The following is a 12,399-nucleotide window of genomic DNA, read 5'->3' on the forward strand; positions in this document are numbered from 1 at the left end:
ATTTTAGTCTTTATTTGATTTTATTTCATGTGTAAACCACAAAAAAATATGAAATTGTTAAATCAGAGTTATTATAAGCATGATTATTTCATACAAAGGGAAAAAAAACAACAAAGAAAAAACCAGCATCAAAAACAAATGCAGATTTTTTTGTATATTAATTATGTGAAAATATTCTGTACAGTTGGCAGTTATGGAGTTGCGTAATGAAGATCGACATCTCGGCATCATGATGCGAATTTTACACAGAGAATATTACACGTTTTTTTTTTTTTTTTCCTTCCACGTAGGTTCACAATGAGGCTTTCTTTTTAAAATACATAACCGCAAATCGAAGCACGATATTTTACACTCGGGCGACAGCGCCTTCCGAACGCTGCCTCTACGGATAGCTCAAAAAAGATGAGTGAGTTGTTATAAAAATAGGAACAGAGAATATTTTACAAAGCAAAATAAAAAAAAGAAAGAAAGATACGATGACCGAGCGACGACAACCGAGAGCTTTGCACTTCCCCAGCACCGACTAATTACATTGAGAGGACAAAGTTCTTCAGTTTTAACACACAGAAAAATAGCAATCGTGTTGTGTCGTATTATCACACTATGCTTGGATGTCTGCGTGATCAGATCGTGAAAAAAAAAAAACAACGAATAAAGAGTCATGAACAGGAATGTTTTTTTTTCACTGTTTATGACAGGAACAGATCCATATCCATCCACGGAATTTACAGCTCCTTACATACAAGCCCTTGTGTTTCTTCAGACTACATGCATTAGAACCTTCCGGAAACACATGCTAAAGTTGGGGTGGGTTACATTGCACTCGTTGCATAAAAAGTAAAGTGTAATGGAACAGTTTTATTCTGCTACAGAATTACTCATTTCCACTAGAAACGTTGAAATAGTAGCAGTCAAAAGTGTGGACACCTAGATATTTTTTAATAACTTATAATTTTATATATATATATATATATATATATATATATATATATATATATATATATATATATATATATATATATATTTTTTTTCTTTTTATTTTTACAAATTTCAAATAATTGCTTTGTAAATCATTTCTTAATGTATATTAACTTATTATTATTATTTGTTGTTGTTCATTTGGTTTTTTTTGCATATTCATTCATTTTTATTGATTTATTTTTATCATTCATTTCATCCATTAATTGAAATATCTTTAAGATTATGAAACGCATACATTCAGTGAGTTGTGTCCAAACTTTATGACGATAATATCATAAAACATTTACACTGATTCAAAGTCGAATTCTCATTTTCATAATAATTATTTTTATTCATTTACTTTCCTACTTTTTCCATGTATTCTATTTTTTTTTTTTTTTTTTGGCTTATGCTGTAGACTCCAGCGGATAAATGTTCTAGACTGTGATATCATTTCATATATAAATTTTAATATCTATCAAAAATAAGGCAATAAAATAGATATGTTGTTTTGGTGATAGTTTCTTTTTAATTTGCCGTAAAACTGAAAGTGATACAGTGAACAGGAATAGGAATATAAATTCTAATAAAATTCTAGTCCTAAAATAATCCACTACTGCTTTTCTAGAGTAATATTTAAACGCTTGGGATCGTTGGTTTGTGTCCCGCGACATTCAAACTGTGACAACGTTTGCTTTGAGTTTCTCGTGAGCCAACGTTACGTGATTCGCCGTTCCGTGATGAAGAAAGAAGCGAAAGGAGAAGCGAACGAACGCACTACTTCCTAAGCGGCTGCGGGAAAGAAAAAAAAGACACGTCATTGACTACATTTACGTACAGTACAACAAGTCGTTTTCGGTTTTTCGGGAATTTCTGCTCAGTCTTTTTTACACCAAGGTCGTTTTTTTTTTTTTTTTACGTAAGCCATACATAGAGTGCACGAAAGAATCACCAGCGATAGGCCCGCCTCTCGGTAAAAACAAGAGCCGAAGACACGGAGAGGTCCGCTCCGAGACGAAAAAAGTTTTCTTTTGAATATGCTGATGTTCGAAACACACACACATTCACACACAAAGAAAGATAAAACCCCACCGGCTTCTCGTCGTGTCCGTGAGGAAATCGTAAAAGCTTCAAGAAAATGTTTTGCCCCTGGGCCAGTCATGGTGGTGTTTGGGGTCAGAGAAGGAGGCTGCAGAGAGAAGAGCCTCTTTAAGAACGCACTGTAAAATGGTGGAGTGATGAGTGATGGGCCTGGTCGTGTCTAGTCAGGGCCTTTTAGGGCTTCCGGGCCTTTTTTTGGGGGACCCTTTTCGGGCGTTTTGGGCTTGCTCAGCTGGAGCGGCCCTGCAGGCCAAAGAGCCAGGAGAGGTTTGGGCTGCTGTGGTGATCAGGGTATTTTCATCTACTGTACAAACCCTGCAACACAACACATGAAATTTAATTCAAATGTTGATCATTTTATGTCACACACACACTCAAACATTCACAATCTCACCCTCGCGCTTCCGAGTGTCGCTGAAAGATTTTGTTTCAATTATGGACTGCTTATATTCCGCTTCGTTCCTTATTTGGTTACTTTGCCATGTTTGGATTCATGTCCTGTCTCCGCCCTAGTCTGGTCATTTCCTGTTTCTTTCATGTTTCATTATTTAGTTGAACTGTTTTTTCATTTTGTTCTTGACCCTATTGGTGTCCATATGTTTCCTTCTGTGATGTCACCAGTGTGTTTTTTCTTTGTTTTGTTTTCTTTCTTTTTTTTTTGTATAGTGTTTTTATTAGCTGTTCCAGAGACACATTTTCGGCCTAGGTCAGTATCCGGACCCTGTTCTGACCCTGACCTGCCCTTTGCCACATTTTTGGATTTACTTTGTGGTTTTTGTTTGAATAAACCCCCTGCACTTGTGTCCCCGTCAGCTCATTTAAAAATACATTTCCAAGATGTCTTGTCCACTGGATTGTCTTTCGGCCATCTTGAAATCTTTCTCAAAGCTGCGACAAATCCACTGTCCATGTCAAACCCATAAGGCACTGGCGTAGTCTGCACCACTACAGACACGACTCAGTGGATGAAATATCGACATGTTCTTAACTCACCTAAGCTCCTTATTTAAAAGCGCAGTTCTCCTGCCACTGAGCCGAGTAATAAACGCTAATAAAAGTTAACGTACCCAGGAGCATTGCTGTGTCCAGTCAGCCCGTTCGGCTCAGCAGATGGTCTCCAAATGACAAGGGTTCTAAAAATACAATACAACATGCTCACATTATTCAAGAAGAAAAGAATCCAAAAGCCTAAGTACACCACAGAGCAACGATTTATTTATATAATCGCCCAGAGAGACAGAAGGACAAGAACAAACCGATTTTTTTGTATCACTGTCTCAAAATAGACTAATAGATTCCTCAATAATACTGAAAGCAGGAGATACTGACTGAAAGCAGGAGAGAAAATAGCACACAACACAGGGAGGCCCTATGAATCGAGTCACTATCAATATGCCAATGTGGTTGAAGTAAGAAATCCTTATTTTGACAGACAGGTAGTCATTACTGACAAGCAATGTCTGCAAAAAAAAAAAAAAATTTTAAATAATCTTAAATACTCAGTATCAACAAGTCATAAAAAACTATACACAGAGTACTAACAACTGGTAATAAACTAGTAATAATGTGCTTTAAATTTTCAGTTTTTTAAACTGGAGGATGCCATCGAAAGCTATAAATAAATAGCTTTAAATGAACAAATAAATAAACTAAATGTAACCATATATACTGAAAATTGAATTGCAAAAAGAATTTAACTGTACAGGTAGGAATAGGGAAAATATACAGAACATATAAAAATTATATTATATGAATTCTATAAGCAATATGAATGATGACATCTGTTTATCTATACAAACAATCTGCATTTCTGTGAATTTAAATTTCTATTTTTTTGCAACTTGCAGTTAAACACTATCACACGAAAATCTTTTTTTACTTACATTTTTTTTTAAAACTTAAAAATAAATTTATTATTTAAGTATTTGTTTTTTTAATGTATACTCTGTATATTTATATATGAATATTCATTTATTTATTTATTTATTATATAAGTAGAACAAATGCAACTTAATGAAAAGGAAGAAAACACCAGTTGAGTCTGCTTACATGTAAACATTTCCAGTTTTAAATATATATAAATAATTTAAAATTTTAATCTCTGCCATTTGTTAAATGTTTGGATATCTGATTTGTTTTCCATGATATCTGATCCGCCATTTTTTTTTGCCGGTTAACCAGAACTGGATATCGTATCAGTCGCATCTCTGTTAATAATGAATAGAGTTCTATGCATAAATTTGAAGTGTTTCAGGTGAGCCAGCTGTAGAAGAATTTTTTACCGTGTCACCCCACTGGCGTGGGAGGTCATCCGGCTCCGGAGGGTACGACATCCACGAGGGGCTGCGGTACGATGACGAAGGCGAGAGGACAAAGTAGTCGGAGTAGCCAGGCCGGTTGGCTGATATGGCATAAACGGCTGTCATTGGGTTTCCTGCAGAGATTCAAGCAAGTGACTGGGCATCTGCAAAATCTCTGTGCTAATGCTGGTGTTATTTATCATATATTTTACTTCTTTATGTTACATCTTACATGCTGAAATAATGTTTTTATCAATAAAAATGAGTTGGTCCTGGTCCTGTCTTCACCCCTGTGCTATCACTGGTTTGTTATCCTATTGTGTGCACCTGTCCTGTGTTCCCCTTAGTTTTACTTTGTCTTATCATCTTTCATATATTGTTTCTTTAAATCTAGCTTTCCTGAGCATGTTGTTCTTCTGTTTCTGATTATGGATAGCCGTAATTTATTGCTACCTGCTTGTGCATTGACCTACGGTACGGATGGTGATACTTAAAATTTACACACTTGCCTTCTTCCCTCACATTACAGTATTCGTAATATTCACTATTCGTCATCTACACATTTCCACTATGTGGCATATGTTATAAGATGTGGTTATAAGACCCTGACCTGAGTAGCTTGACATGGACTGATCGACGGTGACAGCTGGGAAAGGAGCTCGGTTAATGGGAAGATAGGGGGCGCCGTTGTGCTGATTCATCTCCGAAGCCTCAGAGACACGCGGCTTCAGACTCATGTCTGGTGTTGAGCTGGAAAACACAGAGGCATGCTTGGAATGTGGAATTGCAATACTATTGTGTGAACAGCAGGGGGCAGAATGAGCATGCAAATCTACACACAGATATACAACACACACAGACAAAACACACAAAGAGAGCCATAGAGCCACATGAGAGCACACCACAATGCGGTCAACAGCTCAGATCGGTGTTCGAAACACCTTCGTACACAGCTGCTTCAGAATATTAACAAGATGCTAATGAAGTCATAACTGTTTTAATGAAGCTACATAGATCTTACCGCCGTACTGATGCGCCAGGTGGGGCTCCAGTTCGAGCTGCTATAAGAGGGGGTGGTGTGCCCAAACCCATGTCGGGCAGCTGCGTGAATCTGAAGCCCTGAGGACCAATCACATTAACCCTTTAGTCAGAACAACAGCCAATCAAATGCCTCTGTCTGTACAGCATGACAGCACATAGCAACAGGATTACTCTCAGGTCATAAACACAGGTTCATTTAAAGACGGCAAAAATCTCTAAATAATAATGAATAATGGAGACACTCATTCACTGTCAGGATGCTAAGTAGCTACTAATTATATTTCATTCATTATTAGCAATGCTAGCATTATAGGGTTATCACTTTGACATAAGAGTGCCCTTTTTTTATTAAACCTACCAGAAATAATCAGAATTTAACCATAAAGACCATAAAAGAAACTGATAGCGTATTGTATATACAAAATATACAGTAAATAAACTGTAATTAATAGCAATAATAGTCATTTTTATTTCATCTTCGGTCAAGGCTGAACAGGTTTTTAAATCGAAATAAAACCTTCTCTAATCTTTTCACTTATTAGACGTCAAAACAATAAATACGGAACCAAATATGTAGGTTTTATTGTTGCCTGATTTTTATTGTTAGAAATTGTGCAGGTTAGATTAACTTCCAAGTTATTAAAGCATCATTTCATCATGTAGGGTTTATTACGTTGAAAATAATGCATTTTTTTAGTAGTATGTTCATGGTCCTAGGGACCAGACTGCATCTTGTCTCTAGGCCTCTGAGAATTGAGAAATGTGAAAATGTTCAGTTTGGCTACATTATTTTAAGAAACATGGGATCCGCTGGAAATGTTTTTGTTTTATAAAATAGAAGAGAATATATTATCTTCCAATATTAAAATGTCAACACTGCCATCATACATATGTTTGAGGCCAAATGATTACATATATATACACACACACACAGGTTAGTAAGTTATTCAAACATTTTATGTTTCCACATGTTCCTTCTGGCAAAAATCATCAGAAGTGATTCTCTGGTAAGATGACAACAAAAATAAGTGTTTGTTTTTTTGTTCAGAATTATCAGCAATGCAATGCGTGGAGGAAAAAGGGTGATGCTTTTAATCTGGAGAACACCATCCCATCTGTGGAGCATGGGGGTGGTAGCATCATACTGTGGAGGTGTTTTTGCTGGCAAAGCAACTGACGCTCTTCGGAAAATAGATGTCGTCATGAGGAAGGAGAATTATGTAGAACGTCAGGCAGAAAGTTAAAACTCTGGGTCTCCAAACAATGTTGTAACACAGTGCCTTAAAGACATCAAAGTGTAAGCATTGGACTGGCTATTACAAAGCTCCAACCTCTAAGACAATAAGGGGGCAGAAGTGAAAAAGGAAAAAAGTGAAAAACCTTCCCGAGCTGCACCAGTTCTAGCAAAAATTCCAAAAAGTATAGAAAGACAATGCAACCAAATACTAAACAAGTACATTCAAAATTCTGACCCACTGAAAATGTAATATAGTAAGTAAATGACGAAATAAATCTAGTCTCGGTGTATGTAAACATTTGGTCTCAACTGTAGAATCTGGATTTCTTGATTTTTGTAGGCTGAAAGGCATTAACATTTACAGCAGACTCCCTTATCCAGAGTGATTCACAATTAATCTCATTTTTATACAACTGAGCAATCAAGGGTTATTAAGGGCCTTGCTCAAGGGCCCAGCAGTGGCAGCTTAGTGGACCTCGGAGTTGAACTCACAACCTTCTGGCCAGTAGTCCAACACCTTGGCCACTATACTACCACATGCCGCATAAGATAAAAGGGTATTTGTCTCTATGTCTGTTCACATTTTGACTTTTTTTTTGTGAAATGGCTATGTAGAGCGATTTATCATTCAATTATTTGAAAAAATGAGTTTTAGGTGAATTAAAAACGAAAACTTTGACAAATCACATTTTGTCAAATGTTTCAATATAATTATTTTTACTTCATTATTTCTTAACATCTTAATTTAAATTAGCGTTTAAATGTCTTTTTTGCTGTCTGAAAGTTTGTTGTGTTGTAATCAATGACTGAAAAGTATCTCTCACTTATATGTCCTCTATTTTACCATATAATAATAAATTATTGTTATTATTAAAGCGGGTAGTATGTCCCAAGTGCACGCTCCATATGAATATAAAATGTTGTATATAGTATAAGTTGTATATATCATTAAAAGATGGTATTTACTTGAACGTGTAAATGTGGACAGTGAGGACGTACAGGCTTGGGGAGGCTACACTGGTGCATATCAGGCTCAAACGATGGGCCACGCTGCAAAGCTCCAGCTGGGTGGTCCATAGTGCCGGGGGCGCTGGTCACTCCGTCCGCATAGGGACCGCTCTGAGCAGGAGGGTACGGATGGTGGGGGCCGTGCCGAGGGTGGTGCTGGTGGTGGCCGCGTCCAGACGGCTCGGCCGAGGCCAAACCGAACGCATTATCCAGCAGGAGATGCATCTGCTGCCGCACCTCATCGATGGAAGGCTGAGAGCTCAGAGTGGACGAATCCGAGTGACCTTTAACGTGGTGACTGCCTCCAAAACCCAGAGAGCTCATGAGGCGGTCTACATCTGTCTCTTCAAAAGGTTCTGGCTCAGCCTGGGAAACACACACACACAATGCAAAAGCAGACACAAAAACACAGAGAATAAATAGAGGCAATGTAAACTCTATGTCTTGATTTAATAAGTTAAGCAATCTCATTGGTGGACACAGATTGACTCTACACAGATATTGCCATAAAGTGCACACACACACACACACACACAGCAGACCTCTCCAATTTGCAAGTTAAAAGCTCAGCACATTTATGGCTATTAACTCGTATCAAATTCCCCATCGGAATCCCTGAACAGTCCATAATCGTATTCACGCTGGCTGGGACTGCGGCTGCTGCGGTCTGATCGTCAGGGTTTAGAGACTCTAGAACTCTCTCTGAATACACTCTGAGCTCTGCTTCTCCCTCAGCGCTGTTTAAAATGGGCTGAGAGGTAATCGCCTTTGCTCCAGCCATCCAGAAGACTCCGATGATTACTGCAAGAAGGGACGGAAAAAGCTGTATCTTTCCCGAGCAGACCGGAAAGGTTCCGGGCCACACGGCGACACTACGGCAGAACTGCAGCAGCGATGCTACACAGTCCATACAAAACCAGCAGTGTAACCAAGGATGTTGCAAAAATGTGGGATTTCTGGGTCTAACGGTTCAGTGTTTTGTAAAGAAAATGCTCAGAAATGACATTTTTGTAGCTTTAAAAAAAATCCTCTGCTCTGTACACGTAGACAGCAGTCGCAAGAACGTATGAAAATAATGGCTGTAGTTCATCTCTCTGTTCATCCCTGAAGTTCTGTTGTGGCAAAGTGCTTTCAAAAACTATTCCTGATTAGATTAGTGATGGCATGAAAAACAGAATATTTACTGATCAGAACTAAAGAGTTTTATGCCTAAGACAACAAATACAAAGATCTTCTGACATCTGAGTCCACTAACAACAGCCATTATTATTCTATTCTTTTTTTTGGTCTTTTTAAGTTTAACATGTAGTGGACCAGGCGTTCACTGATAGCTATCTTCCGCTAATTACACAATTACACTCGCTACAGCTCGCAATTTCACAATGTTCATTGTTTTGCTGCCTGACGCTACCGAACTGTTTTTGTTATGTTGCTACATCCTGGTTTTCCCATGATATGAGGCACAGAGGCACTGTAAGGTTTCTGATTGGGTGTCTTTTGCCAAGCAACTAGAAGTAACATTCCAACTCAGCTAACATCATTTCACACTGTACACGTTTAGCACCATAATGCTGTAAAAAGCCATGCTGATCCTGCTTCAGAGCAGAGATTCATAACTCCAGGGAAAAAGCTTCCTCTACACTGAGTTAAAGGCGGGATTTAGAACGACGATAACCCGGGGTTAGGAGCAGTGTGAAGAATTCTGTGTAGTACATCTTTCTAAAACACTCGGTTCACAACATCTTCGTATTTTACATCGAACTGTAGCTCTGGGAAAGCCAGAATTTTTAATATTGGCTCATTAAATCATACTGTGTGTATTTTAAAATATTACAAAGCATACTGCTCCTACAGTATAGAGTATAAAATCATATATAAGCGTATAGTGTCTGGAAGACATGTTCTTGAGTATTGGGTTGCTTTTTAAAGAAGAAGATACGGTAGACAGTGTTGGTGGTGCAGGACACAAACAGAGCAGGAAGAGGCTGCTGTAGTGTAGGTGGAGTGTTGGTTTACATTGAGACGCTGTCTCACAGCTCCAGGGTTCCTGGTTTGATCCTGGACTTAGGTTACTGTGTGTGTCCTCCTCAGGTTTTTCTGGGATTCCTCTGGGTTCTCAAGTTTCCTCTCACCTTCCAAAAAACATGCCGGTTAAATTGCAGCCTAGGTGTAAATGTCTATATGTACAACGCGTCACCTAGGCTGAAAAACTAGCATCTCAATCCGGAGTAAATTCCCATCGCATACACAGTATTCCTGGAATAAGGGATGACATTTGTATTAAAGAAAAATGAATAGATGAAGAAAGGAATCCTGAGTTTTCTCTTGACAGGTGTTTGTACTGTTGCTGCTGCAAACAGCACACCGCTGCTCTGTGTAGTGACATGATGTTCAGAATAACTACAGACCAGAGGAGGTCTCAGTACAAGCAAGCACACAGGAGAACAAACTGAAACCACTGCTTCTTCCTTACGAAAAAAAAAAAAAAAAACATCCACTGGAAGAATTTCAGGCCTGTGGGACATCCCGAATCCCAGTCTCCATAAAAATGCTCATGTTATCTCTGCTCTCTGCAGTGTGAAGTGCTCAGTCTGTGGGATGTGTTTTAAAGCAGAACAAATACAAAAAAATATGCCAAACTGAATTAGCTTCTTACACTTTTACACAAGAAATGTCTACACTTTTGAGCGAAAAAGGAAAAGAAAACCCATTACAAAGCAGGGACGTCTGAACAAAAATAATGAAGTCCCTCAAGCAAGTAACTACTTCGGCGAGAAGCTTTTAATTTAATCTTGTTCGCTATTTATGCTCTTAAAGCTTCTGCCGCACTTGATTATTGACTCGACGACTCGATTCGGTGTGTGATGTGATGTGATGTTTCTGTTACAGCTGCTTTTCATCGCTCTAATTTCTACATTGGAGACGATTTGTGGGATGACGAATAACAGATAAAATTCCAGGCAGCATTTCGACTTAGCCCAGAAATACAGTTTATTCATACTGAAACTGTCAAGGCATAAACCCTGATGCATGACAGAGCAACTCTGTAGCAAGGTTTGTTTAAGGGTTAAGGTTAAGTGTTAGGGTTAGGGGTTAGGATTAGAACAAACCAAAAGAAAACATAAATGAGATATTAGTTGGTAATGTGTTGTGTCAAATGTCTTTGAAGCAGTGTTTATCGCAGTGTGATGTGCTAATGTTAAGGATATTTTTTCGTTCGTGTGCATGTGTGTGTGTGAGAGAGAGAAAGAGAGAGAGACCCACATCATAGCCGCTGTTGCGGATCCCCCTCCTGGCACGTTCCCTCATCACCAGCAGATCCAGCTCAGTCTCCACAGGACTCGGCGTGTTCAGAGACTGCCTGCTCCAGTACGCCGGCTCCCTCTGACTCTCACTGAACACACAACACATACACGCTCATATTAACCTCCTGGCAGAGGCAGAATTTATGACGTCATTAAGCTTCACTGGGCTACCAGATGCAAAATTTCCCCAAATCACTAATCATTCAGCTCAATTCAATTTGTAAAGAGCTTTTAACCCTGGGCATTCTCATATAAAGCAGCTTTAAAGAAATGTATGAGCAATAACAAGGAAAAAACCCCTGAGACGATATTAGGGAAGAAAGCTTGAGAGGAACAAGACTCATCTAGGTGACACCGGATAGTGAATCATATCCCTCCTATAACTGTGTACTATATGGTCAGAAAATTGTAAATATATAATAAGCAAAGGTCTCATTTTATCACAAAATATATTCTAGACTGACAATATATTTTGTTATATAGTTCAGGAAGTTGTGAATTTTTGAAGGTTGCACTCAACATTTCAAACGCAACCTTTCCAAATACAAAGAGGCCCAAAAAATGTATACACACTTCAACAGTTGTTATCTATGCCCTCTTTTAAAATTCCAATTGAATTATTGCAGCAATGTGTAGAATTATGTTTCCTCTAAAGATGTCAGTAGTCGCACCATCATTGATGCGAACATGTGGCCATCAGAAGAGAGCCACACAAAATGGTGGAGGAACGCTTGACTTTCCAGCAATGCAAGGTAACTTAGAAGTGGTATTGTGTGTCAATTTCAACAACAATGGCAACATGTGTTTGGAACAGAACCACCAACACCACCAACAATCACACCACCAACACCACTAACAATCACACCACCAACACCACTAACAATCACACCACCAACACCACTAACAATCCCACCACCAACACCACTAACAATAACACCACCAACAATCACACCACCAACACCACTAACAATAACACCACCAACACCACTAACAATCACACCACCAACACCACTAACAATCACACCACCAACACCACTAACAATCACACCACCAACACCACTAACAATCACACCACCAACACCACTAACAATTCCACCACCAACACCACTAACAATCACACCACCAACAATCCCACCACCAACACCACTAACAATAACACCACCACCACCACCAACAATCACACCACCAACACCACCAACAATAACACCACCAACACCACTAACAATCACACCACCAACACCACTAACAATCCCACCACCAACACTACTAACAATAACACCACCAACAATCCCACCACCAACACCACTAACAATAACACCACCAACACCACTAACAATCACACCACCAACACCACTAACAATCCCACCACCAACACCACTAACAATAACACCACCAACACCACCAACAATCACACCACCAACACCACTAACAATCACACCACCAACAC

General features: G+C 38.8%; 1 protein-coding gene across 4 annotated transcripts in view; it reads right to left on the reverse strand.

Annotated features, from left to right (window-relative positions):
• Positions 1 to 1,341: 1,341 nt before the first annotated feature.
• Positions 1,342 to 12,399, reverse strand: part of kiaa1549la (KIAA1549-like a) — a 68,507-nt gene continuing 57,449 nt past the window's right edge. For 2 of the 4 annotated variants that reach the window (XM_058397781.1, XM_058397780.1), the window contains exons 17-23: positions 10,912 to 11,041; positions 7,606 to 8,013; positions 5,383 to 5,480; positions 4,972 to 5,111; positions 4,344 to 4,495; positions 3,129 to 3,194; positions 1,342 to 2,376 (exon numbers count right to left, since the gene is read on the reverse strand). In XM_058397781.1, coding sequence (XP_058253764.1) covers positions 3,165 to 3,194; positions 4,344 to 4,495; positions 4,972 to 5,111; positions 5,383 to 5,480; positions 7,606 to 8,013; positions 10,912 to 11,041 — 958 coding nt within the window. In that variant the 3' untranslated portion in view covers positions 1,342 to 2,376; positions 3,129 to 3,164. Of the gene's footprint in view, positions 2,377 to 3,128; positions 3,195 to 4,343; positions 5,112 to 5,382; positions 5,481 to 7,605; positions 8,014 to 10,911; positions 11,042 to 12,399 lie in introns of those variants that run through there. The other 2 variants (XM_058397782.1, XM_058397783.1) reach the window with 2 other exon arrangements.

This window comes from Hemibagrus wyckioides, linkage group LG08, assembly GCF_019097595.1.
Source record: "Hemibagrus wyckioides isolate EC202008001 linkage group LG08, SWU_Hwy_1.0, whole genome shotgun sequence".
Taxonomy (NCBI): domain Eukaryota; kingdom Metazoa; phylum Chordata; class Actinopteri; order Siluriformes; family Bagridae; genus Hemibagrus; species Hemibagrus wyckioides.